This window comes from Pseudopipra pipra, chromosome W, assembly GCF_036250125.1.
Source record: "Pseudopipra pipra isolate bDixPip1 chromosome W, bDixPip1.hap1, whole genome shotgun sequence".
Lineage (NCBI taxonomy): Eukaryota > Metazoa > Chordata > Aves > Passeriformes > Pipridae > Pseudopipra > Pseudopipra pipra.
The window spans coordinates 20,866,321-20,888,582 of record NC_087580.1 but is presented as its reverse complement, the minus strand read 5'-3'; the positions used below and the strand labels follow the sequence as shown (position 1 = coordinate 20,888,582).

The following is a 22,262-nucleotide window of genomic DNA, read 5'->3' as shown; positions in this document are numbered from 1 at the left end:
TCCTACTGCTGCTGCCTGGCAGAACAGCCCCACCCCCACCTGGCTACACCCTCCTGGCAGGGACTTGCAGAGAGTCAGGAGGTCTCCCCTGAGCCTCCTCTTCTCCAGCCTCAACACCCCCAGCTCCCTCAGCCTCTCCTCACACCACTTGTGCTCCACTCCCTTCCCCAGCCTCGCTGCTCTTCTCTGCACCTGCTCCAGCCCCTCCAGGGCCTTCCTCAACTCAGGCCCAGAGCTGGACACAGCACTCCAGGGGTGGCCTCACCAGCGCTCACTCCAGCCCAACAATCCCTTCCCTGCTCCTGCTGCCACACTCTTCCTCAGCCAGGCCACCATCCACTGGCCCTCTTGGCCACCTGGCCACACTCTGCCTCCTGTTCAGCTTCCTGTCCATCCCCACTCCCAGCTCCCTTTCTGCCTGCCTGCTCTCCAGACACTCTGGCCCCAGCCCGGGGGGCTGACGGGGCTTCTTGTGGCCAAAGGGCAGGACCCGGCCCTTGGCCTGCTTGACCCTCATCCCCTTGCAATCAGCCCATGGATCCAGCTTGGCCAGGTCCCTCTGCAGAGCCCTCCTGCCTTCCAGCACATCAACACACCCCCAGCTTGGGGTCAGCTGCACATTTGCTGATGAAATGCCTGGTTCTGCAGCAGCTGCAGATGCTCAAGGGGCAGCAGGACCAAGTCAGGGACCTGGGGGGGCCTGGGGGGCTTTGGGGTGCAGGAGGGTCCTGGAGGAGCTGGGGAGGGGCTTTGGAGATTTGGAGTACAAACCAGGACAGACCAGGACAGTCCAGGACAGACCAGTACCTCCTCACTGCTTCCCGGATCTATCCTGGGACACCTGAGCCCCCCCAGTGCCCTCCCAGTACAGCCCAGTGCCCCCAGTACAGCCCACTGTGTTCCTGTCCCAGGGTGCCAGGTGATCCCTCTTTGGGGGGGTTGGGAGGGATTTGAGGGAGGGGCTGCAGGAGATTTGGGGGGATCTGTGGGGGGGTTGGATGGGGATTTGGGAGGTTTTAGGGGGCTTTGGGTGAATTTGGGGGAGTTAAAAGGGTCTTGGGGGCATTGGGGGGTCAAAAGTATCTGGGGGGAAGGGGATTAAAGGAAAAAAAGGGGGGGTTGAGGGACCTTTAGGGGGAGTTAATGAGGCCTAGAGGGGGAGAGGAGGGCCTGCACCAAGAGCAGGTGAGTCCTGAGACCCCCCTCGTGTCCCCAAAACCCTTTCAGTGTCCCCAGTTCCCCCCTTGACACCCCCAATTCCACTGTCCCCAAAGCCCTCCCCACTGTCCCCAACCCTCCATCTCACCCCAGGAGCCCCCCCTGGACCCTCTGACCAAAAACGCCCCCCCCCCTGCTCACAGAAAGGCCAAGGGCATCTGGGGACACACTGGGGACAGTTGGGGGGCTTTGGGGGGCACTGGGGGATTACTGGGGGATACTGGGACACACTGGGGGGAAACAGGGGGCACTGGGAGGGACTGGGAGGGAACTGGGGCACATTGTGGGGCACTGGCAGAGAACTGGGGAGTTACTGGGGAGTTACTGGGGGATTACCAGGACACACGGGGGGACACTGGGAGGTTACTGGGCCATACTGAGGGTCACTGAGAGCTCATTGGGATATACTGGGGGCACTGGGATCCCCTTACCCGGATGTGGTACATCTCCCTCCCCTGGATTTTAGGGGGCATCCCTAGGACCCCTCCCCTTGGGGCTGGGGGAACCCCTAAACCCCATTGCTGAGCTTCAGGGGACCCCACAAAATCCCCTCAAAACCCCTGAAATCCCCCACTCGATCCATTGAAACCTCCTCGAGGTCCCCTCAAATCCCCTCAGAGACCTCATCACCCCCTCACGACCCCCTAGACCCTCCCAGTGACCCGCAAAACCCACTTGGGACCCCCCCAAGCCCATTCAGGGAGCCCCCAATCCCCCTCAAAACCGTCTGAGACCCCTTAAAACCCCCAGAGACCCCAAAAGTGCCTAAAAGGTTCACGACCCCCCAGCAAAACCCCCACGACCCCCCAGCCTCTTCAGAGACCCCCAAAGCCCACCTGGGACACCCCAAATCTCCTCAGAAACCAAAACCCCGTCAGAGACCCCCAAACCCCTTCAGAGACCTTCAGCCTCCCCCCTGAGTCCCCTCAGGACACCGAACCCCCTCCGGGACCGCTCAAAACGTCCCCGGGAACTCCGGAACTTCTCCGCTAAACCCTCCCGAGCCCTCCAGCCTTTCCACCCACAGCCGCGCTCCCCGCAGCCCCCGAGGGGATCCCCAGAGCCCCGCTCCCGCCGCCCCCCCGCCAGCTCTCACAGTTCAGCGCAGAGGCCGCCCCGCCGCCTCCTCCGCCATCGCGGCCACGCGGACAAAATGGCGCTCGCTCCGCGCGCGCACCGCCTGGACTGACCCGCGCCGCAGCCAATCAGCGCGCGGCCACGGCCCCGTCCCGCCCCCGCCCGCGCGGGGCATTGTGGGAGTTGGAGTCCTTGCGGCGGGACTCGATAGGACGAGTTTGGTTTTTAGTTTTTCTATCTTCTTTTATTTTCTCCTTTTTCTTTCTTTCTTCTTTATTTAGTCCCCTTTTTCCTTTTTCTTTTTTCTTTTTTTCTCTTTTTTCTTTGTTCTTTCTTTTGGTTTGTTTTTTTTTTCTCATTTTTTCTTGTTTTTTCTTTCTTTTTTTTCTCTAAAGTCTAGACAACTTTAGGAATAAATTTAAAAGCCAACACAGTGCTATAAATGTAGGATGTAAATGTAAGGAAGTAGTAATGAGATCTCTGGCAAGACTTCACTCCTACTGTGCTCAGTAATCCTTACCACATCATCAAAATCTGCTTTCTTAAAAATGTGAGAAGAGAGTTGATCCTAGGAATAAAAGTTATGAGCTGGGAAGACAAGAACAGAAAAGCCCTCGTTCTGAAACAGTCACAGAAAAGGCAAACAACTGAGACACAAATATTAAGTGATGAAAGAGAAGTCACACAAAGAAATATTTTAGAGATGTGCAGAAGAATTACAAGCATTGCTCCATTTTTATTAATTCTTCCTTACTTTATTTGCTGTGATAAATAGCAAAACTGTCTGCTTAAAACAGAGAGAATTTTACTGATTAATACACCACAGACCACTGAGGGTTTGTGTGCCAGTTCTGCTTCTCACTCGTTCAGTAAAGCTGAGCAGAACTTCTGATCACACAGAAATGCCAAGTGGCTGCAGACTGGGCTGGGAGGGAGCAAATCACCCTGAAAAACAAAGTCCCAGTGCTGCCTGGGAGTGCAGAAGAGCAGGGACGGTGTCAGGAAAGACATCTCCTGAGAGGAACATGAACTGAACTCAAGTCCAGTTTCCTTTTGTCTTCTATCCAAGTTATTTGGGAGACAGTTGTGACAGTTTTTCTCTAAAATGCAGGTAGAAGGCCAAATCTTGATTTCCTTGGCTTTGGCATGACTGACGTATTTGGGTACCTTTTCATTCCCTCACTTCAATTCTATGGCAAGACAGCAGAGAACTCTGCAAAAAGGTTTCTTTAACACAAGTTGAAAATTCAGAGGTTATTTTTAGTTTGAAAAAAAATTGTACTCTTGGCTTACTTTGCATAAAGGTCTTATTCACTCCTCTGATGACAGTAAAAAAGCCAACAAACAACATCAGAAATCTCAGACATTAAGGTATGTTTGGCAAGTACCATTACTATGGAAAAGAATAAACTGCTGTATCTTCCCTTTCTCTCTCCTTTTCTCTCTCCAGTTTCAGTGACCTTTGTGTCTCATTGTCTCACAATTTTGCAGGTATTTACATTTTCCACACCTTACAGCACAAGGATATCCCCTTTTACGTGGTAGCCAAGCTGATGTTTGCTTGGAAACAAGCTATAGGAAGGAAAAATATTTTAATTATGCAAAGGGTTTCAAGAATTCAGATATAAAAGTTCAAATTTTTAAAACTCAATTTTAGATTTTTTTTTGAAACTACAGAGAAAAATCCCACAGAGTAATTTTTAACTGTAAATGGGACCAGCAATAAAGCAAAAGCACTTTTATGGCTGTCATGTTTAAGAAAGATCATCTCTGGTTTTGTCCCCAGCTAAAGATGGGAACAAAGCAGTGATTTGATTCCCTCTACATTTCAGCCTCAGCAAGATCTTAAAAGAACCTTCATTTTCCCCCACTTCAGCTTTTTTTTTTGTTTCCTAATGTGGAAAGGTGATGAAAATGTCACAGGGTGACAGAACTCTGCTGGAGGAACACAGAGCTCATTGCAAGCAGAGGAACTTCAAAGCTTCCTCAGCTGTGCCAAGTGGCTCAAACCTTCAAACCCTGTCCCTTCACTCAAGTGCTTTATGCACTTCATCAGAATCAGAGATTATATTATTCTGAAGTTAGACAGATATCATGCAAATCTTTGAAAATTTGGAATATTTTTAAATGTGATTTTTTTCACATAGTGATTTTTTTCACAATGAGCTTTTTTTAGAAAACTACTTTTAATTTTTCTTTTCATTTTTAAATTCCCATGAAGTGACATAAGAAAATGTAAGAGAAGAAAAATGAAAAAGAAACACAAGATATAGAACAAAAAGAATCCAGCTGGAAAAGAATCCTGGTGGAAAAAAGGAAAGAAGCAAAGGAGAAAAAGAAGAGAGAGAGAGACAAAGAAAAGAGAGAAAGAAGAGAGAGAAAAGAGAGAGAGAAAAAGGAGGAGAAGGAGAAGAGAGAATAACAACTGATGTATCCAAAGGACTGAAATTTGACATAAAGAAAATCTTTCAAAAAAAGTTTTATGATGTGACTCTCAGTGCAATACTGAGCAAAATGGAAAACCAAATCTGTCTCACAGGGAAAAATCTACTATATCCAGGTTTGATCTTTTCTCCTAATTAATTCTGACCTAACATCAGTTTGCTGTGTTTGTTCATTCCTCTAAGGAGGCCTCTTGGCTTCAGTGATCCACTTGCAGGAACAAATTCTTTCAGATGCAAATATAAGTTGTATGATAGGATTCCCACTTGTTTGCATGATTAGATCAGGGATCCTGTGATGGGGTCCAACATCCAGTCCCAGAGGTGTTGCTGCCTAAACTAACATTGGCTGAGATCCCCTGGCTGCAGGAACCATCTCCTGTAGGGATTGAACCAACAGCAGCAGCTACAGGTCCATAGGGTCAATGTTGGCTGCTGGGAACAAGCCCAAGCCATAGGCAGAGGCAGTGCAGTATTCCATAGGCAGTGCAGGATTCCATAGGCAGTGCAGGATTCCATAGGCAGAGGCAGTGCAGGATTCCATAGGCAGTGCAGGATTCCATAGGCAGAGGTAGTGCAGTATTCCATAGGCAGTGCAGGATTCCATAGGCAGTGCAGTATTCCATAGGCAGTGCAGGATTCCATAGGCAGAGGCAATGCACTATTCCATAGGCAGAGGCAGTGCAGGATTCCATAGGCAGAGCCAATGCACTATTCCATAGGCAGAGCCAATGCACTATTCCAGAGGCAGAGGCAGTGCAGGATTCCATAGGCAGTGCAGTATTCCATAGGCAGAGGCAGTGCAGGATTCCATAGGCAGAGCCAATGCACTATGCCATAGGCAGAGCCAATGCACTATTCCATAGGCAGAGCCAATGCACTATTCCAGAGGCAGAGCCAATGCACTATTCCATAGGCAAAGCCAATGCAGTATTCCATAGGCAGAGGCAGTGCAGGATTCCATAGGCAGTGCAGGATTCCATAGGCAGAGCCAATGCACTATGCCATAGGCAGTGCAGTATTCCATAGGCAGAGCCAATGCACTATTCCATAGGCAGAGCCAATGCACTATTCCATAGGCAGAGCCAATGCACTATTCCATAGGCAGAGGCAGTGCACTATTCCATAGGCAGAGCCAATGCACTATTCCAGAGGCAGAGCCAATGCACTATTCCAGAGGCAGAGCCAATGCACTATTCCATAGGCAGAGCCAATGCACTATTCCAGAGGCAAACAAGCAGACAGGAAATGGCAGGTGCTAAAGAGTCCAAAGCAAAATCTCACATCTGTCACTGCTGAACATTCCTGTGCTGTGCAAATCACACACAGAGCACATGAGAGCTTAAAGAAGCCCTTCACTGCTCAGGCCATTCTTTTTTCAGAGCATCTTCCCTTTTCTGTTTCACACAGGAAATACAAACCAACTCTTTGAGGCTCTGCTCTGTAGATGAGTCAGCACCGAGTTACTGAGTCAGCACCAAGAACCCCCCAGAGACAACTCTGCAATGCAGCACAGAATCAGCAGCCACCACGACCTTCATCTCTCTTGTGATGACTTGGGAATCCTTTTCTGTTCTCTGCAGGTGATGATTGAACCTCACCTTCCTGCTCCCATCTGAGCAGCAGCCTGTCTTCCTCTGCTCTTTGATCAAACAAAACTTCTGTCCAAGTGAATGGCCATGAAAAGGGAATGCAAAAGGGACACACCTACACCAGCTAGAAATGGAAAAGCTTTCTTGACAAAAAAAAAACAACAACCAACCAAAACAAAACCACAGAACAAAACACTCACAGTGTTCAGGGTGTATTTGCTCAATTCTCTCATTTCCAATTGTTATGAAGAGAACAGCCAGAGGGGTTTGGAGCCTCAGTCACTGTAAATCAGCACATTGGAACTGACTTCCTTACAACTAAAGAACTTGGTGGGTTCTGGCTCAATATATTGCCAGTGGCTTATATTACCGTTATTAAACAAATTCTCTAAGTCTATCCAGTAACTGCTCCTTGTCAGCACTTTCAGCTTCTATTCTAAAACAGGTTCCAAAATGCAGGTGAGTCTCTCTCTATCCTTGGACTTGATCAGCTGTCCCTGATAGAACACACCACCATTCACAGGAAAAAATGAAGTACATGATACATCTCTCACCTTCACAATATGTTAACCATACAACTGTTTTCATTCTCTAGTTCCTAAAGTTAACCATGTGACAAATTAGAAGCCAAAAAGAACAATTTTGGTAGTAAGAACTACTAATGCAAACATATTCTTCTGAACTCCCAGTCCTCAGTTGAGACAACAAATCACATTTTGTTCAACAGAGTGTTTGTGGAATTGTTACAGGCACAGAAAAAGCACTTTTTCACACTCACCTCCTGGAGGCCTGACAATTGTTACAGCATCACTCATCAAGGTGCCCTGGCTGTTGGATGCATTCACTTGCACTGTGGAGTTAGAAAATGGAATCAGGCCTTTAATGGTACCTATACATTGAATTTCCTGCTGCTGCAGAACATCTGAGTGTCATTTACCACAGAATAATGAGCATTATCTGTTAGGAAAAAACAAGAAAAGGGGAGAAGAACAAATGTTAGACCTTGTGTCTGCTACAATTCACTGCCTTTAGGAACTAAGTCTTACTCCTACTCAAAAGAAGACTTGCTGTTTATACCAATAACACACACACAAACACACAAGAAATTTTGGTTATTGGGTAGAAAAAAATATTATTCATCATTTCTCCTGCTTTTGGCAACAGTTTATGGTACCTGTAAACCTTGGAAAATAACCCAACCAATCCATGAAGCAACCCTGCAGTTGCAGAGCTGACTGCTCTATACTGCAAACAGGAGCCAGCTCTCAGAAATTACTGATCTTCTGGAAAAGCTGTGGGATAACTGCAAATTCCAAACATTACTGTTAATTCTTGTGCCTCTGATACACTGGTAACAATTTCTGAATTCACCAGAAAAATGCTCACTTAGGAGTTTATCAGCTAACTCATTGAACAGAGCAGAAAGTCCCCTGCAGTAACACCTGCTTTCCAGCACGGCCTGCAGTCCCCTCACAGGTAAAAGGATTGGAAGCATTCAGCTGATCAGCTGAAACCATCAGGGGACACCACAGAACCTCCATGTCCTCTGCAAACCTTTTAAGGTCTCAAACCTAAGATCAGACAATATTCTGCCCTACAAAAATAAAGAAACCCTTTCCAAAACACCTACTAAGACTAGAAAATAAAAACAAATTGCATGTCAGGTCATAATTTTTTTCAAATCAATGAAGAGTTCACTCACATATCTGAGAGCAAAGCTGAGCTCATTTAAAGATTATCCTGTATTTCCAACATATAAAGCCCTCTATAAATGATTAATATTATTACTACTGTTCATCATTCCATGGAGAGCTCTCACAGTGAATCAAAGGAAATTCTCTGTTACAAACAACAGCAGAATCACACAAGTCTAAGATCACAGGTATGAGAATGACATTAAACAGTATATAACCATTAAAAATATTGGAAGTGAAGTCAGGCATTGTCACAGGGAGCAGATTGAATATTCATATCCGAGTCCTCTACAAAACCCAGATAAGACAGAATTACAAAAACCCCAGAAAATCAACATTTTAATTAATTTTTTAAAGGAAACTCCTTGGATTTACATTTTTATTCAAGTTTTAAATGAGCAGTTAAAACTGAAATGTTATTAAATCTGAAATCGGTTTTCCAATCTCCCACATTCCCAGGATGTGCTCTAACACGTGTGTGTGCAGCACATTTCAGTCCTGCTCACAGGACATTTCACCACAGAGGAGTGATCTGCATTTTCTTCTAATTTGGGGATTCCTACAAACAATCTCTGATTTACTCACGGTCCAAGTCCAGGCAATTCCATGATTTTGGTGTTCACAGAGTGGCACAAAGGGTGTTTGCAGTGATTCTTCTGGTAACACATGACAAACTTATTTTCTGAGGTTTTGTGGAGGGGGGGCAGTTTTGTAAAACTCTTTGTAAACCTGCCTTGTACCCAGTCCCTTCTTGCTCCAATTCTCCCTGGATGACACCGTGCCACAGCACCAGAGCACCCGGACAGACTCCAGCAGGGTGAAGGTGGGATGGTTTCATGGAGCCTGAGGGATTCAGTTGGGATTTCACTGAAGTTTACACAAGCCCCAGACCCCATTTTAGACACAGCAATGAAGGCAAAACTTCTCATCCTGCCAGAAGAACAACCACGTTTGACACATTCCACACACAGAATCCTGCAGGAGCAAAGTGATTTTGTCTGACATCACTCTCATGGACCCAGGCTGCTCAACCAGCACCACAAAAATGCATCCACAGTCCTTGAACTCAGCTCTTCAATTGTGCATCAAACCCTCCTTCTGCACCTTTGTGAAACTTTCCCCAGTGACATGAAACATTCAGGACTCAGCTGGATGTGGAAAAAAGATGCATTTTTTAAACATTTCCCCTCCAATGTCTAGGAAAGTTTAAAAATTAGTGTTGACAGGTTGGCACATAGGAGAGATTCAAACTTTAAGCATAAAAGTGGGTTGCCTAGTAGCAATTTGGGGGCATTTGGGGACATGTTGGGGACAGTTGGGGGGCTTTGCGGGGCACTGGGTCATTACTGGGGGATACTGGGACACACTGGGGGGAACCAGGGGGCACTGGGAGGGACTGGGGGGGAACTGGGGCACACTGGGGGACACTGGGAGGGACTGGAGGTGAACTGGGGCACACTGGGGGACACTGGGAGGGACTGGAGGTGAACTGGGGCACACTGGGGGACACTGGCAGATGACTGAGGAGTTCCTGGGGGATTACCAGGACACACAGGGGGACACTGGGAGGTTACTGGGCCACACCGGGGGTTACTGGGTGCTCACTGGAGGATCATTGGGCCACACTGGGAGGCAGTGGGAGGTCACTGGGATGCACTGGATGGTCACTGAGGGGGTTACTGGGCCGTACTGAGAGTCACTGGGAGGTCACTGGGCTGTACTGGGGACACTGGGATCCCCTTACCCGGATGTGGTACATCTCGTCCCTGGACTTTGGGGGGCACCACCAGGCCCCCTCCCCTGGGGGCTGGGGGACCCCCTGAACCCCACTGCTGAACCCTCCCTGTAGGATCTCTGTGTGCTGAGTTTCGCGGTCTCTGGGGTTCAGGGCGGGCATCAGGATCCCCTTTCCCTGAGGTCGGTCCGCCGGGCCGGCAGGGGCGCTGTGGCCCGAAAAGAAATGGCGGGTCCAGCACGTGACGCGGGGCCTCATGGGAGTTGTAGTTCTTTTATGAGCTCTCCGCCGGCGCGCCTGCGCAGTGCAGCCAGGGCGTTGGAAAAGCCCCCGGGCCCCGCAGCCCCCAAGAGGGCTCCAAGGCCCCGCGCTCTGCCCCTCGGGAACCCCCGAACCCCTCCGCTAAACCCTCCCGAGCCCTCCAGCCTTTCCACTCACAGTGCAGTGCACCCGCCGCCGCCTCCTCCATCACTTCCCCCCAGCCAACATGGCGCTCTGTGCGCTCCCCGCCTCCAGAGAGACCCCCACAGTCAATCAGCGGGCGGTCTCGCCCAGGCATCGGGCGAGCGGGAGAGGAAGACTTTGAGCCTTCATCCCCTGCGACCACCCGAGAGGAACAGCAGAGAGAAGTGCGCAGGCGCCAGAAGGCGCGTCCCGAGATTTCCATGGAACACCGCCCACTCTGGGGTAGCTCGGGAAGATGTAAAAATGTGCAATGAATATGTACGAGCTAATTTCCCAGGAACTGGAACAGCCCTGTGTGTGCAGGGACACAGGTCAGGGGGTGCTCCCCCAGCAGCCCTCTGTCCCCACAGCAGGTTGGGAGCTCAGGGGGACACCCCGGACCCCCCTTTCCCACCCCCCTCTGCCCCACAGCTGCTGCAGCACCAGCTGCTGGGTGGGGGGAGTCCCCCCATCAGCCCCCAGGGTTGGGGACCTGTGGAGAACCATGACCAGAGCAAGCACAGAAAGGGTTACAGAAGCAGTGGACATTCCCAGGGCGGATCTGCCCCCTCCCAGAGCCTCAGGGAACCGCTCCAGGGCCCAACTGCTGGGGGACAGGGGGAACCCATATGGGAACCCCCCTCCCTCTGTCCCCCTGCCCACTGTCCAACACCCCTTTTCTCCCCTCTCCCACCCCTTTCTCATCATCCCCACAGTCCTCAGCTCCCTCCCCGGCTCGGTTTGGGGCTGTTTCTTCCCCTCTACCCTGCTCGGTTTCAGAGTCTCAGCCCCTTCCCTGCTCAGTTTGGAGGTCCCAGCCCCCCCTTTTCTCCCGTTCTCCCCCCCCCCCCTTTTTCCACTGTCCCGTGAAAGGGAGCTGTTAAATATTGGGTGCTGAAAAAGCTGCTACATCGTGTCCATTCCAAATTAAGCCTGCATTTATTAGGATGGACTGGCATCCAAATGGCAGCAAGAATAGTCTTCTTATTCTCTTCTTTTTAATCCTCTCTGCAGTCGCCGGTTTTCCCCTCTAAGAGGGCAGGAAAACAGGAACAGCCCTGGTGTGGTCGGGGAGCAGCGCTGACCCCAAAGGGCTGCATTTCCCCTGCCGATCGTCCTGCTCTGCCCTCCCCGGGGCTGGCTCTGCCTGGCGCTGGCCGGACGTGCCGGGGCTCCTCACTGAGCAAACCCCTTCCCAAACTTCAGGGGCAAGTCCAGCCCCCGGCTGGCCCGGGAGGAAGCGACAGCAGCGCGGGCCGAGCGGGCGGGATGGGGTCCGAGCAGCGGCGGGAAGTTGCAAGATTGCCAGCAAAGAAGTCAAAATAAAGTGAAGCAGCTAAAAAAGCCCGTGGTCTCGGCATGGGTGCGGGAGGAAGGGGAGCTCCGTGACTCCAGCCGGGGCTGCCCCCGGGGCGCGCGGGGGCCAACGGGGAACGGACAACTGGACAAACGGACGAACCGACGAACGGACCAACGGCCCCGGCGCTTCGGCAGCAGCAGCGGCGGCAGCAGCAGCGACTCTAGAGACGAGCTCTCGGTCTTTCTCCTGCTCTTGCTCTTCTTCCTCCTCTCCCTCTCCCGGTGTCCCACTGTCCCAGTGTCCCTGTCCCGGTGTCCCTGTCCTGGTGTCCCGGTGTCCCTCTCCCAGTGTCCCTCTCCCGGTGTCCCTGTCCCGGTGTCCCTGTCCCGGTCCCGGTCCCCCCTCCCCTTGCCGGCCCGGGCCATGGCCCCGGCCGTTCCCCTCTGCCGGGCGGGGCCGCCCCGTCCCCGGCCCTGGGCGGCCCGGCGCGGTCCCGCCCTCGCCCGGCTCCCGGCGCGCCGGTTGTGGCGCTGCTGGGCGCTCCTGTGGGGCGGGCTGTGGGGCGGGCTGTGGGGCGGGTTTTGGGGCGGGCTATGGGACGGGCTGTGGGGCGGGCCGTGGGATGGGCTGTGGGACGGGCTGTGGGGCGGGTTTTGGGGCGGGCTGTGGGACGGGCTGTGGGACGGGCTGAGGGACGGGCTGCGGGACGGGCTGTGGGGCGGGTTTTGGGGCGGGCTGTGGGACGGGCTGTGGGACGGGCTGTGGGGCGGGCTGTGGGATGGGCTGTGGGGCGGGCTGTGGGATGGGCTGAGGGACGGGCTGTGGGGCGGGCTCGGCCTCGCCGCCCCTTGGCTCCGCCCGGCTCGAGCCCGGCGCCTGCCGGGGCCGGCGGGGGACGCGGGCGCCGCGGCCGCTGCCGCCTCCTCGGCGGGTTCCCCGGGCAGAGCTCCGCCGCCGCTGCCCGCTGCGGGTGGGGAAGCCCGGCCCGGGCCGCTCGAGGGGCGCTCGGGGGCCGTGCCGGGCCCCGGCCCGAACGCTGACGGCCACGTCTCGCCCGCGCGGAAGGCGAAGGGGCCCCTGCAGAAGCGCTACCGGCTGGGTTCGCTGCTGGGCAGCGGCGGCTTCGGCCGCGTCTACGCGGGGACCCGCCTGGCGGACGGAGCCCCGGTGAGTGCAGGAGGAGGAGGAGGAAGAGGAGGAGGAGAGCGGGACGGGCGGCGAGCTCAACCCGCCCTTCCCCTTGGCTTGCAGGTGGCCATCAAAGCCGTGCCCCGGGATCTCATCCGGCGCTGGGGCGAGCTGGTGAGCGAGCGGGGCCAGCGGCAGAAAGCGGGGCGGGACGGGCGGGGACGAGCCGAGGCCCGGGAGGGTGGAAGCCGCCGGGACACCTGGAGGGAGAGTGGCCGTGGGGTGGGGGGGGGACGGGGAGCATCCAGGGCTGGCAGAGGGGGAGCAGGCAGACAGGCACGGCATCAGCCCCACTGACGACCCCGTGGTCCCCCCGCAGCCCGACGGCACCCTGGCACCCCTGGAGATCGTGCTGCTGGACAAGGTGTCCAATGGCTTTCGTGGTGTCATCCAGCTCCTGGAGTGGTTCGAGCTCCCCAACAGTTTCTTGTTGGTGATGGAGCGTCCGGAGCGCTCTCGGGACCTCTCTCGCGTAATCACGGCGTGGAGGTTCCTGCCGGAGGAGATGGCGTGGGGGCTGTTCCGCCAGGTGCTGAAGGCCGTGCGGCACTGCACCAGCTGCGGCGTCCTGCACCGGGACATCAAGCCCCAGAACATCCTCCTCGACCTGGCCACCGGCGAGGCGAAGCTCCTTGACTTTGGATGTGCCACCTTCCTTCAGGACACGGTCTACACCCAGTTTGCAGGTGAGCCCACAGCCGGGGGATGCTCCTGGTGCCGGGCACCGCATTGCCATGCCCGGGTGTGGCACCAGAGATTGCCCCTTTTGCTGAGGGGGAACAGGATTAGTTCTTCAGCCGAGTTGCTTTTGGATGGGGCTGGGGGGTGATTGTGAGACGGGCCCTGGCCTTGCTGACAGCCTGTGCCACCCACCCTGTCCTGGGCTGGGTGTGGGGCAGGGGGGAGCCAGCCTGACCAAAACCCCCGTGAGGGTAGCAGAGAAGGGGGTCAGAACTGTGCACCAGCTGGCTTGGTGTGCAGGCGAGGAAGGGCTTGGGCTGCTCCGCTCGCCTTGTTTGCCTTGGCTTATGATGAATTGTTGGGGGCAGTGCAGTGGGGCGGGGAGAAGGCATGGCTTTTCCTCACCACTGGCTGGGTTTTTCCCTTGCGTGTAACGGTTGGGCCTTGCCAGGGGTTCTGCTGCCCTCTTGGACACCAGTGGCTTCTTCTCCAACCCCAAGTTTGTAACCAAGAGTCAGGGGCCGGTGAGAAGGCAGTGGGTCACAGCGTGTGCCACTGGGGCAGGCCCCACGTTGCCAGGGATGCTGGGGTGAGGCTCTGGGAGCAGGCAGCATCCACCTGATGAACTCCATCTGTATTCCGTAGGAACACCGTCATACAGCCCGCCAGAGTGGATCTGCTTCAAACGCTACCGCGGCGAGGCGGCCACGATCTGGTCCCTGGGCATCCTGCTCTACCAGATGGTCTGCGGGAAGCACCCGTTCTGCAGAGGCACCAACACCATCTGGGACCAGCTCCCGTTCCCACCACGGGTCTCTCGAGGTGGATACCACTCTTTGTGGCACGGGGGGAATAACGGTGTTGGGAGAGGGCAGCGGGCTCACGAGGACGCCGCTCTTGAAGCTGGTTCTGTCCCATGGGTGGCTGGAGGAGGTGGCCTGTGTCCTGCCATCCTGCTCTCCTCCAAAAGGGAGAATCAATGGAGAAGTTTGGGCACAGCTCTGAGCACAGCCAGCACAGCCTGGGCATGTGGACAGTGGGACAAAGGGGACAGGATCCTTCTCCAACTGACCGGCGATTTTCCCCCCAGGGTGCCAGCACCTTATCAGGTGGTGTTTGTCCATCCGCCCCTCGGACAGGCCATCATTGAAAGACCTTTTGTGCCATCCTTGGGTGCAGGGCATTCACCTGCTCTAGAAGACAGGAGAGATCCATGTGCTCACTTTGATCCGGGGGCCTGGCAGGTAACACCTCCACACATCTCTTGGCAATAAGAAGTAAAGAAAACCAGATTTTTTTGTCATGCCTGTAGCACTGAGGGGGGATCATCACATGGGAACATGCACCTCTTTGTGCTGGAGCTGGGCTGCAGACCCGGTCTCCCAAGTGCTGGTGGCCACCATCCAACCTGGTTTTGCTCATCCTGCTTCACAGACAGCTGGGCCCTCGGCAGAACACTGACAGCCTGGTCTGGCCCCCAGGGAAGGAGAAGGGGCCTCTGGAGAAGCTGTGCCGGGTGGGGCTGCTGCTGGAGACATCGAGGACGACGTCAGGGATGACAAGCTCTTTGTTGTTGACCTGGACACCGGCGAGCTGAAGATGATGGACTTTGATTCTGGCCCCTTCCTCCAAGCCGTGCTCCACACGCCGTTTGCAGATGAGTCCACACCCAGGGGGTGCTCCCGGGCATTGCTCAGCCTGGCTGGGCACCGAAGGTTCCCCCTTTGCTGGTGGGAACCCGATGAATTCTTCAGCCGGCTGCCAAGCTGCTTCTTGGCAGGAGGGTGGGCTGGGCTCTGGGCTGGGTGTGAAATGGGAGCCCGGCTCTGCCACCAGCCTCTGCCACTGCCCCTTTGCTGGGCGGGGCTGGGGCAGGGGCAGCCAGCCTGCCAAAAACAAACCCCTGTGGGGGGAGCAAAGGTGGGGCTGCAGAACACCAGCTGCTTTGGGCTGCAGGCCAGGAAAGGCTTGGGCTGCCTTGGCTTAGGAGCCTTTCTTTGGGCCAATGCAGCAGGGCAGGGAGAAGGCCTGGGTTTTCCTTAGCTGGAGGAGGTGGGGTTTTTCTTTGGCCTGGAGGGGTTGGGCCTTCCTCAGAACCCTGACAGAATGTTAACATTTTACCTTTTTGTCTTGTTTCCACTTTTTGTTTGTAATCTCTTGTCATGAATTTGTTGTTTGTTTTCCAGGGAAGAGTTGGAGCTGGTGCCCAGTCTGGATTGGGAAGGGCTGGGACCATCCCTGGAGAGGATCTGACGTCCCCTCTGAGAAGGCTGAGGACATCCTTTGGGACACGCTCTTCTTCTGGCAGCAGATCTTGTGAGGTAGATGCTCCTCTTGCCCATCTTCTCAGCAGGAGTGGGATAATGGCTTTGGGGAGATGGCAGCAGGCACATGAACATCCCGCTCTTGCAGCTGCTGAGGAGGTTGATCTCCTGGGCTTGGCTGGAGGAGGTGGCACCTGTGTTGAGTAATTTCTGAAATGCAGTCGATCTGGGATGACCCCAAATGACAGTTTAGTTTTCAGCTTGCTCGAGCTGTATCTCAGCTGTTCTCTGAACAGTTCTCTCCCCCACCTGCCTGTTACTTCCCAACTGCTCCCTCTTTTCCCTGCAACGAGTTCCCAGCTCATCATGGTCTCCATCAAACCACTGATAGAAGAAATAGAAACTCTACTCCCAGTACCCTGGAGTGCCCAAATGAGGAACAATGTAAGCCTAGAGAAGTCCTAGAGAATTAGATAAGGGATGTCCCAAACCAGCAGGATGTAAACTAAGCCCTGTGTACCCAGATAAAAGAAACACAGTGGTGCTGTGCTGCTCAAGAACTGAGCAGCACAGATGACAGAGAAGGCCTGGAAGGACCAGAAAAGGACTTCCAACAGGGGTGTGACTATGTAAAGCAGAGTAATGAATATGTATTCAGTAAGCAAGGCTACCAAATGCACATGTAAAGAGTGTGTGTAATAAAAAGCCCTGTCTGTCATTTGGCACACTGGGTTAGAGGAACTCTCCTCTGAACCTCCAGCATGCTGAACAAAGAAGAATGCCCTTTTTAACATCTCCAAATTGGGGTTAAGAAGTTTGTTTCTGCTGCTTTTGGGTGTAATTTTTGGCCCCCCAGACAGGACACCTCTGCCTGATCTCCCACAGATCTGAGGGATCTCTGGATCTTCACGCCAACACCAGGACTTTGCTGGAGAAGAGCACAGATCCCCAGCCCAGTCTGGGACACAGGTAAGAACCCACTGGATAATAAGGCATTCTTTTTGGGAATCCTGCCCATGTCAAACACATGGATCTTTCAGCACACTGGGTGAGCTCTTTGGTATTTTGGGAATCCTGCTCATCTGAGACCTGTGGATCTTCCAGCCCTTTGGGTGAGTTATTTGGTATTTTGGAATTTGGTATTTGGCTTTGTTTTATCGATCAATATTGTTGTGTTCTTATTTGTTTCTGTATTGTAACATTTTGGGTCTACTGTTTAGAGATGGGGAGTGGGCAATCTGAAGGGGGAATTGTGAAGAAGTCCCCACTTTGTTGCATTTTGCAATTTTGGATGAAGTTTGGCAGCCCCCCCGGAGGAACAGCTCCCAGGGAGAATTTAATGAAGTGTTGTAATCAATGGGTGGCTGTTCTGGAACATTGAATTCTAATCCATTGTTACAGTTGGTGCTGTTTCAGAACGGGAACAGAAGTGGAAGGAGGTTATATCTGGTGATGTGTTTTTCACTTTGCAGAACCCTCTGAAATGGCAGAAGGATTGTGGTGTGAATGCAGCACCCTCAGAGCCCTTGGTGTGAGCCCGGAAAGGAAAATCAAGGGAAATGGTTAAAGCCTTGTTGTTCAATGTGGAGCACAGGAGAACTTTGTTCTCATTGTCTCCCCGATAAGGAGGAGGACTCAGATCTTCTGGTTGGCCCCACGGGCAGGTTGAGTGGGGGAACAGAAAATCAAGATGCAGAAACCAATCTTGCAGGGGAACTGGCATGTGAAGAGGCAGATTTAGCATGTCCAGAAGAAAAGGGAGAGAGAATGTGTCAGAGAGAGAGCAGAGAGCTTCAGTGCAGCTGCAGGAAGAACTAGAGCTGAACAAGGAGGGGTGGGAGTGGCCCCCCTGTGTGATAGAACCCAGACTAAATGGCAAAAGCCTTCAAAATGATGATTCAAACCCAGGATCTGGGCTAGAAGGATCCTATGTTAGAAGTGTTGTTTGGTAGTAGGGAGAAAGCAATGGTTGTTAAAATCAGTCAGAGGTTTTTGGAAGAGCAGATTTTGGTGGGGAATATACAGAGTACATTGGACATTCCCTTTCCCACTGCGGATCCTGAATGGGATCCTAACATCCCTATTTTTAGAGAAAGGTTCAATAGATACCTGCAGTGGATGTTGTCTGCAATGAAACATGCCAGGCCAAAGGCAATGAACACGTCAAAATTCTCTGCAATGAAGCAGGATCACAGGGAATAGCCTACTGAATTTTTAAATCATCTGGAAGAAACAGCACAAAAATATACTAATATCCATCCTGAAACACGGGGGGAAGGACTCAACTGGCCCCCATATTTGTGGGGCAGTCCTCAGATGTGGTTAGGAGGGAATGACAAAAAGCTGAGGGACAAGATCAATCTAATTTAGGGACATTGTTGGAGGTTGGGAGAATCAGCAGGAATCAGCTAAGCAGGAAGGAGTTGCAGTTCTGGAGGAAATCCCTGAGGAAATGGTGCCCCCAGGGAGAGGAAGAGGATGAGAGCATGGGCAGCCTGCTTCAAACATCCCCCCCCAGGAGACTTGGGATCAATCCCTGTGCATCCTGTAAGAAAGATGGACACTGGAAATGGGATTGTCCACAACTGAAACTTCAGAACCCTCCCAACCCTCTCCTGGCATCACTGAAGACGACTGAGGGGGCACCAGAGGATTCTTCCCCATCAGAACATCTGGTTCCAGCCAAGCTAAGTACAATTGGTTGTGGCTGTGGGAACTTGTTCCCCTGTCTTAAATAAGGGAAAATGAAACTCAAGTCACAATTCTGGAACAATTGTCTGGTGTGCCAGGGAATTGGGAAACTGGGCCATTTTTAATGCTGTGGATTTGAAATTGGGAAAACAGTGGTTGGCTCCCCAGTGTTTGTATTTCCCCAATTCCCCAAAGCCTCTGCCTGGGAGAGATCTCTTGGAAAAATGAAATGCCACAATCCAATTGAAAAATGGTAAAATATAGGTTATTATTGCAGAGCCTAATTCTGTGGAAGATTCTAGTTTTGCATGAGAGTCTCCAAAAGCAGAACTAATCCATCTGCCAACGTCACCTGGGGATGCAGTGATTCCAATAGGATGGGCTGGAAAGGTGCCTCCACGATCCAAAAGAGCAGAACCTGTGAGAATTCCAGTGAAACCTGGAGCAGGGTTGGTCAGGCCAAAGCAATAGCCTTTGAAAATGGAAAGTTGTGAGGGATTCTCACTCTCTGTAGAAAAACTGATGAAATTTTGCTTGTTAAAAGAATGTGAATCTAAATGGAATGCTCCAATTTTGCCAGTCAAGCAGGCAAATGGAAGGCTATCCCAGTTAGTCCAAGACCTCAGAGCTGTAAATAATAGAGTAGAAGATATACAAGCAGTTGTAGCAAATCCTTACACTTTGCTAACTCCCCTAAATGAAAGTTTAATGTTTCACAGTATTAGATTTGAAAGCTGCCTTTTTCTGTCTCCCTTTGAGTTGTGAAAGTCAAGAGCTTTTTGCTTTCAAATGGGAAAATCCAAAGACAGGGAGGAAAACCCAGCTGACTTTGGTGGTCCTCCTGCAGGTGATGCCAGCTCAGCTGATGCTAAGGAAAAACCTCAGGAGCAGTTAATTGAGTGTGAGATAAGGAAAGGGTTTGATTTGTGCCAAGGCACAGATGTTACAGGATGCATGCCTGCTGTGCCTGAGATGTTACATTTTATAATACTACCTGTCCAATCCCAAGTGTTTCCACCCCGTAGCCTTTGCTCTGGTCTGCTCCGGGCCCACTCCCTGGGAATTGAGTCTGGGGTGCATTTCGGGACCCTCTCTTCATCACCATCACCATCCTCAGAGCACAAAGGGTACACGGTCACCCAGTTCTTGACTCTGTTCTGTTGTTCAGGCCAAGATAGGAGTGTTCTCTAAACAGCACAGGCCTTGCCTTGACAAGAGACTAAACATTTCTACTGAATTCAGGGGTAGGATTGATATGGGGAGCATGGAATGGGGTAGGAGGGTTGAGGAATGTGTAAACTAAAGGGTGCTAAAGGGTGAGGAATACAATATAGCTACTTCTAAAATCTACTATAATTACATATAAAGCTTATAAAAATTAACAAAGTCAAAAAAAAAACTAAATAGGGCTTAAGGCATCACAGGGGTTTAAAAATATCCCCCCAATATTTGGAACTCAATTGGCAAAGGAACTGGAGGAATGGAAAAGTCAAACCCCTCTTGGAGCCTTGTTCCAGTGTGTGGATATTTTGATAGCCACTGATGCTGAGCAGCAATGTTGGGATCAGACACTATGGAATTTCCTTGGACTGGGTGGATATGGGGTGTCCCAAACACAAAGTGCAAGTAGTCCAGACCCCAGGAGCCTCCCTGGGCTTTGGAATTCTCCAAGGACAAGGGAGGCTGGGCCAGGAAGGAAAAAAGCAACCTGTCAACTGCCCCAGCCCCAGCAAAGGAAGCCCAGAGCGGGATTGCTTCCAGACTAGAGGAGAAGTGTATTGGGGCAGAGCTGACTTAGGAGACAGCCCCTGGGAAAGTCCTGGTTGGGAATTGTTTCCCAGTGGGGGCAGCTTTGTCCAGCGTGGAAAACAATTCTCTGGATGCACAGGAACTCCCCCAGCAGGTCATGGAATTGGGGGCACTCCTCTGCAGTGCCTCAGCCCAGAAAGCAGAACCAACTGTGCTCACTCCAGCTTTGGGATTGAGTCAAGGAGAACAAGTTAATCCTTGGACTTGCTTGAAGATCTCCAGAAACCAACAGAGGCTGCTGTCCTGCATTGCAGAGTGCACCAAGAGGGGGAGACCAAAGCAGAACTGGGGAATCATTTGGCCCATAATTCTGCCAAAGAGGCTGCAGAAAAAGGCACTTTAGAGAGTAAAGTTTTGTCTTTACTAACCCTGACAGAGATACCTCTCCCAGTAGAAAAAAATTAGTCTAGTGCTAAGGATTGTCAGCTCATTGAAACCTTAGGAGCAAAATTGGCTCCAGGAGGCTGGGCAGTTACCCCAGGTGGGCAAATAATAGTGCCTGAACCAATCTGGTGTGATCTGGTGGATGGGGAACATGAGGGTATTCCTTGGAGTGAAGCAAATCATTGAAACATTTGCACAAGGGGGTTATAAGTCCAAAACTGCCCCCAATTGTACAAGCAGTGAGTCAGCAGTGTGGTGTGTGAGAGAAATGATCCAACCCCTGCCAATGCAGTGGGAACAGGTGATGTAAAGTGTGGAAATGTTCCAGGTGAATGTTGGCAGATGGATTTGACTGAATTGCCCAGAAAAGGGGGGTGTAAAGATCTCCTAGTCTTGGGGGATGCCTTCTCTGGGTGGCCAGAGGCTTTTCCTTGTTGCACTAAGCAGGTTTGGAAAGAGACTGCAATCCTGTTCAATGCAATCCTCCCTGTATTTGGGATGCCTTTGGGAATGTCATCAGAGGTTCCCACTTGACTGCAGCAACAAAATGCTTCACTCTTGTTTTGCTCTTCTGAACACAGTTCAAACACTGTTGACATGGGAGGAAAATTTACATCTCTTTTTAGTGCCAAATGTGATCCAAGTGTTGTCTAAAAGTGTCTGTATTAAGTAAGCAAGACTCTGTAATGAATCTGTAAACTGTGTGTGTAATGTAAAGCCCTGTCTGGCTGTCCCTGAAGTGCTGAGGCTGAACAACAGCCCCTGAGCCAAAGCTGAGCTCTAGATGAACCTTCCAACCTAATGGGCTGTGTCTCCATGTATCTGCTCATCAGCTAAAACTGGGTCTATTTGTTGGTAAAAATGTGGTGTGATGGGACTCCACCTGTGTATCTGCTCCTGAACAAACAGGTGTGCTTATTAGTCAGATCTATTAGTCTGGGCTCATCAGTGAATCCTGTTTGTACCTGTTCATTAACGAAATATGTCTGATTGTGAGCAAAATGTGATCTTTATCCTTCTGTATCTGGAGAGTGGTCAAGGCCATGGCAGTCAATGTCTGGCCTTGTTTGGCAGCAGATGGGGCAGGGGGAGCCTTGGTTTGGGAGAAGTAGAACATTGCTCCCAGTATTCTGCTCTGGCCAAATAAGGAACAATAGAATCTTAGAGAAGTCCTGGAGAATTGGATCAGGGCTGGAACTCAAGCAAACAGGATGTGAGCTGAGCTCTGGGGACCCAGAGAAGATGAAACCAAACATGCTGGTCTCTGTGGGGAAAAGCAGTGATGCTGAGAACCGAGGTCAAGAAGGGGACACCTGACTTTGGGGGGGCACCAGATGCCAAAAAACCCACCAGAGACCCCCAGAGAAGACCCCAAATGACCAAACAGGTACTTGCAATAGGGGTGTGACTGTGTAAAGCAAAGTAATGGACATGTGTTAAGTAAGGGAGAATATCCAATGCCTCTGGAATCAGTGTGTGTAATCCCAAGCCCTGCCTGTGTCCCTGAGCAGGCTGGATTAGAAGAACTCTCCTGCAGGCGTCCATCACGCTGCCCTAAAGAATGCCTGCTTCTTAACACCCCAAACTGGGGTGAAGGGCTTGGGTTCTGCTGCTTGTGGGGATCATTTCTGGCCCCCAGGTGGGAACCTGTGCCTGATCTCCCGTGGATCCGAGGGGTCTCTGGATCTTCACGCCGGCCCCAGGACTTTCCTGGAGAAGAGCACAGATCCCAGGCCCAGTCTGG

General features: G+C 52.0%; 1 protein-coding gene and 1 long non-coding RNA gene across 4 annotated transcripts; both read left to right on the top strand.

Annotated features, from left to right (window-relative positions):
- The first annotated feature begins 10,472 nt into the window (after positions 1-10,472).
- On the top strand, positions 10,473-15,095 carry LOC135406334 (uncharacterized). The gene is made up of 7 exons (XM_064640744.1): positions 10,473-10,480; positions 11,408-12,668; positions 12,753-12,803; positions 13,009-13,375; positions 14,016-14,192; positions 14,461-14,614; positions 14,809-15,095. Exons 1-6 carry the CDS (start codon positions 10,473-10,475, stop codon positions 14,565-14,567), a joined length of 1,971 nt encoding a protein of 656 aa, XP_064496814.1. The 3' UTR covers positions 14,568-14,614; positions 14,809-15,095.
- A 74-nt stretch (positions 15,096-15,169) lies between these two features.
- On the top strand, positions 15,170-18,053 carry LOC135405609 (uncharacterized). 3 transcript variants are annotated; one of them, XR_010425839.1, is made up of 3 exons: positions 15,170-15,691; positions 16,520-16,603; positions 17,107-18,053. It is a non-coding gene; the product is annotated as an uncharacterized LOC135405609 (long non-coding RNA). The 3 variants fall into 3 exon arrangements; XR_010425838.1 differs by having other exon boundaries at positions 16,495-16,603; XR_010425837.1 differs by having other exon boundaries at positions 16,491-16,603.
- The last annotated feature ends 4,209 nt before the right edge of the window (positions 18,054-22,262 follow it).

What these genes read in the sequence shown, in the direction of transcription:
- LOC135406334 (XM_064640744.1), top strand. An exon ending in TCCGGCGCTGGGGCGAGCTG is followed by an intron (nt 12,804 to 13,008) that starts GTGAGCGAGCGG and finishes GTCCCCCCGCAG; the next exon opens with CCCGACGGCACCCTGGCACC. An exon ending in CCCACCACGGGTCTCTCGAG is followed by an intron (nt 14,193 to 14,460) that starts GTGGATACCACT and finishes TTTTCCCCCCAG; the next exon opens with GGTGCCAGCACCTTATCAGG.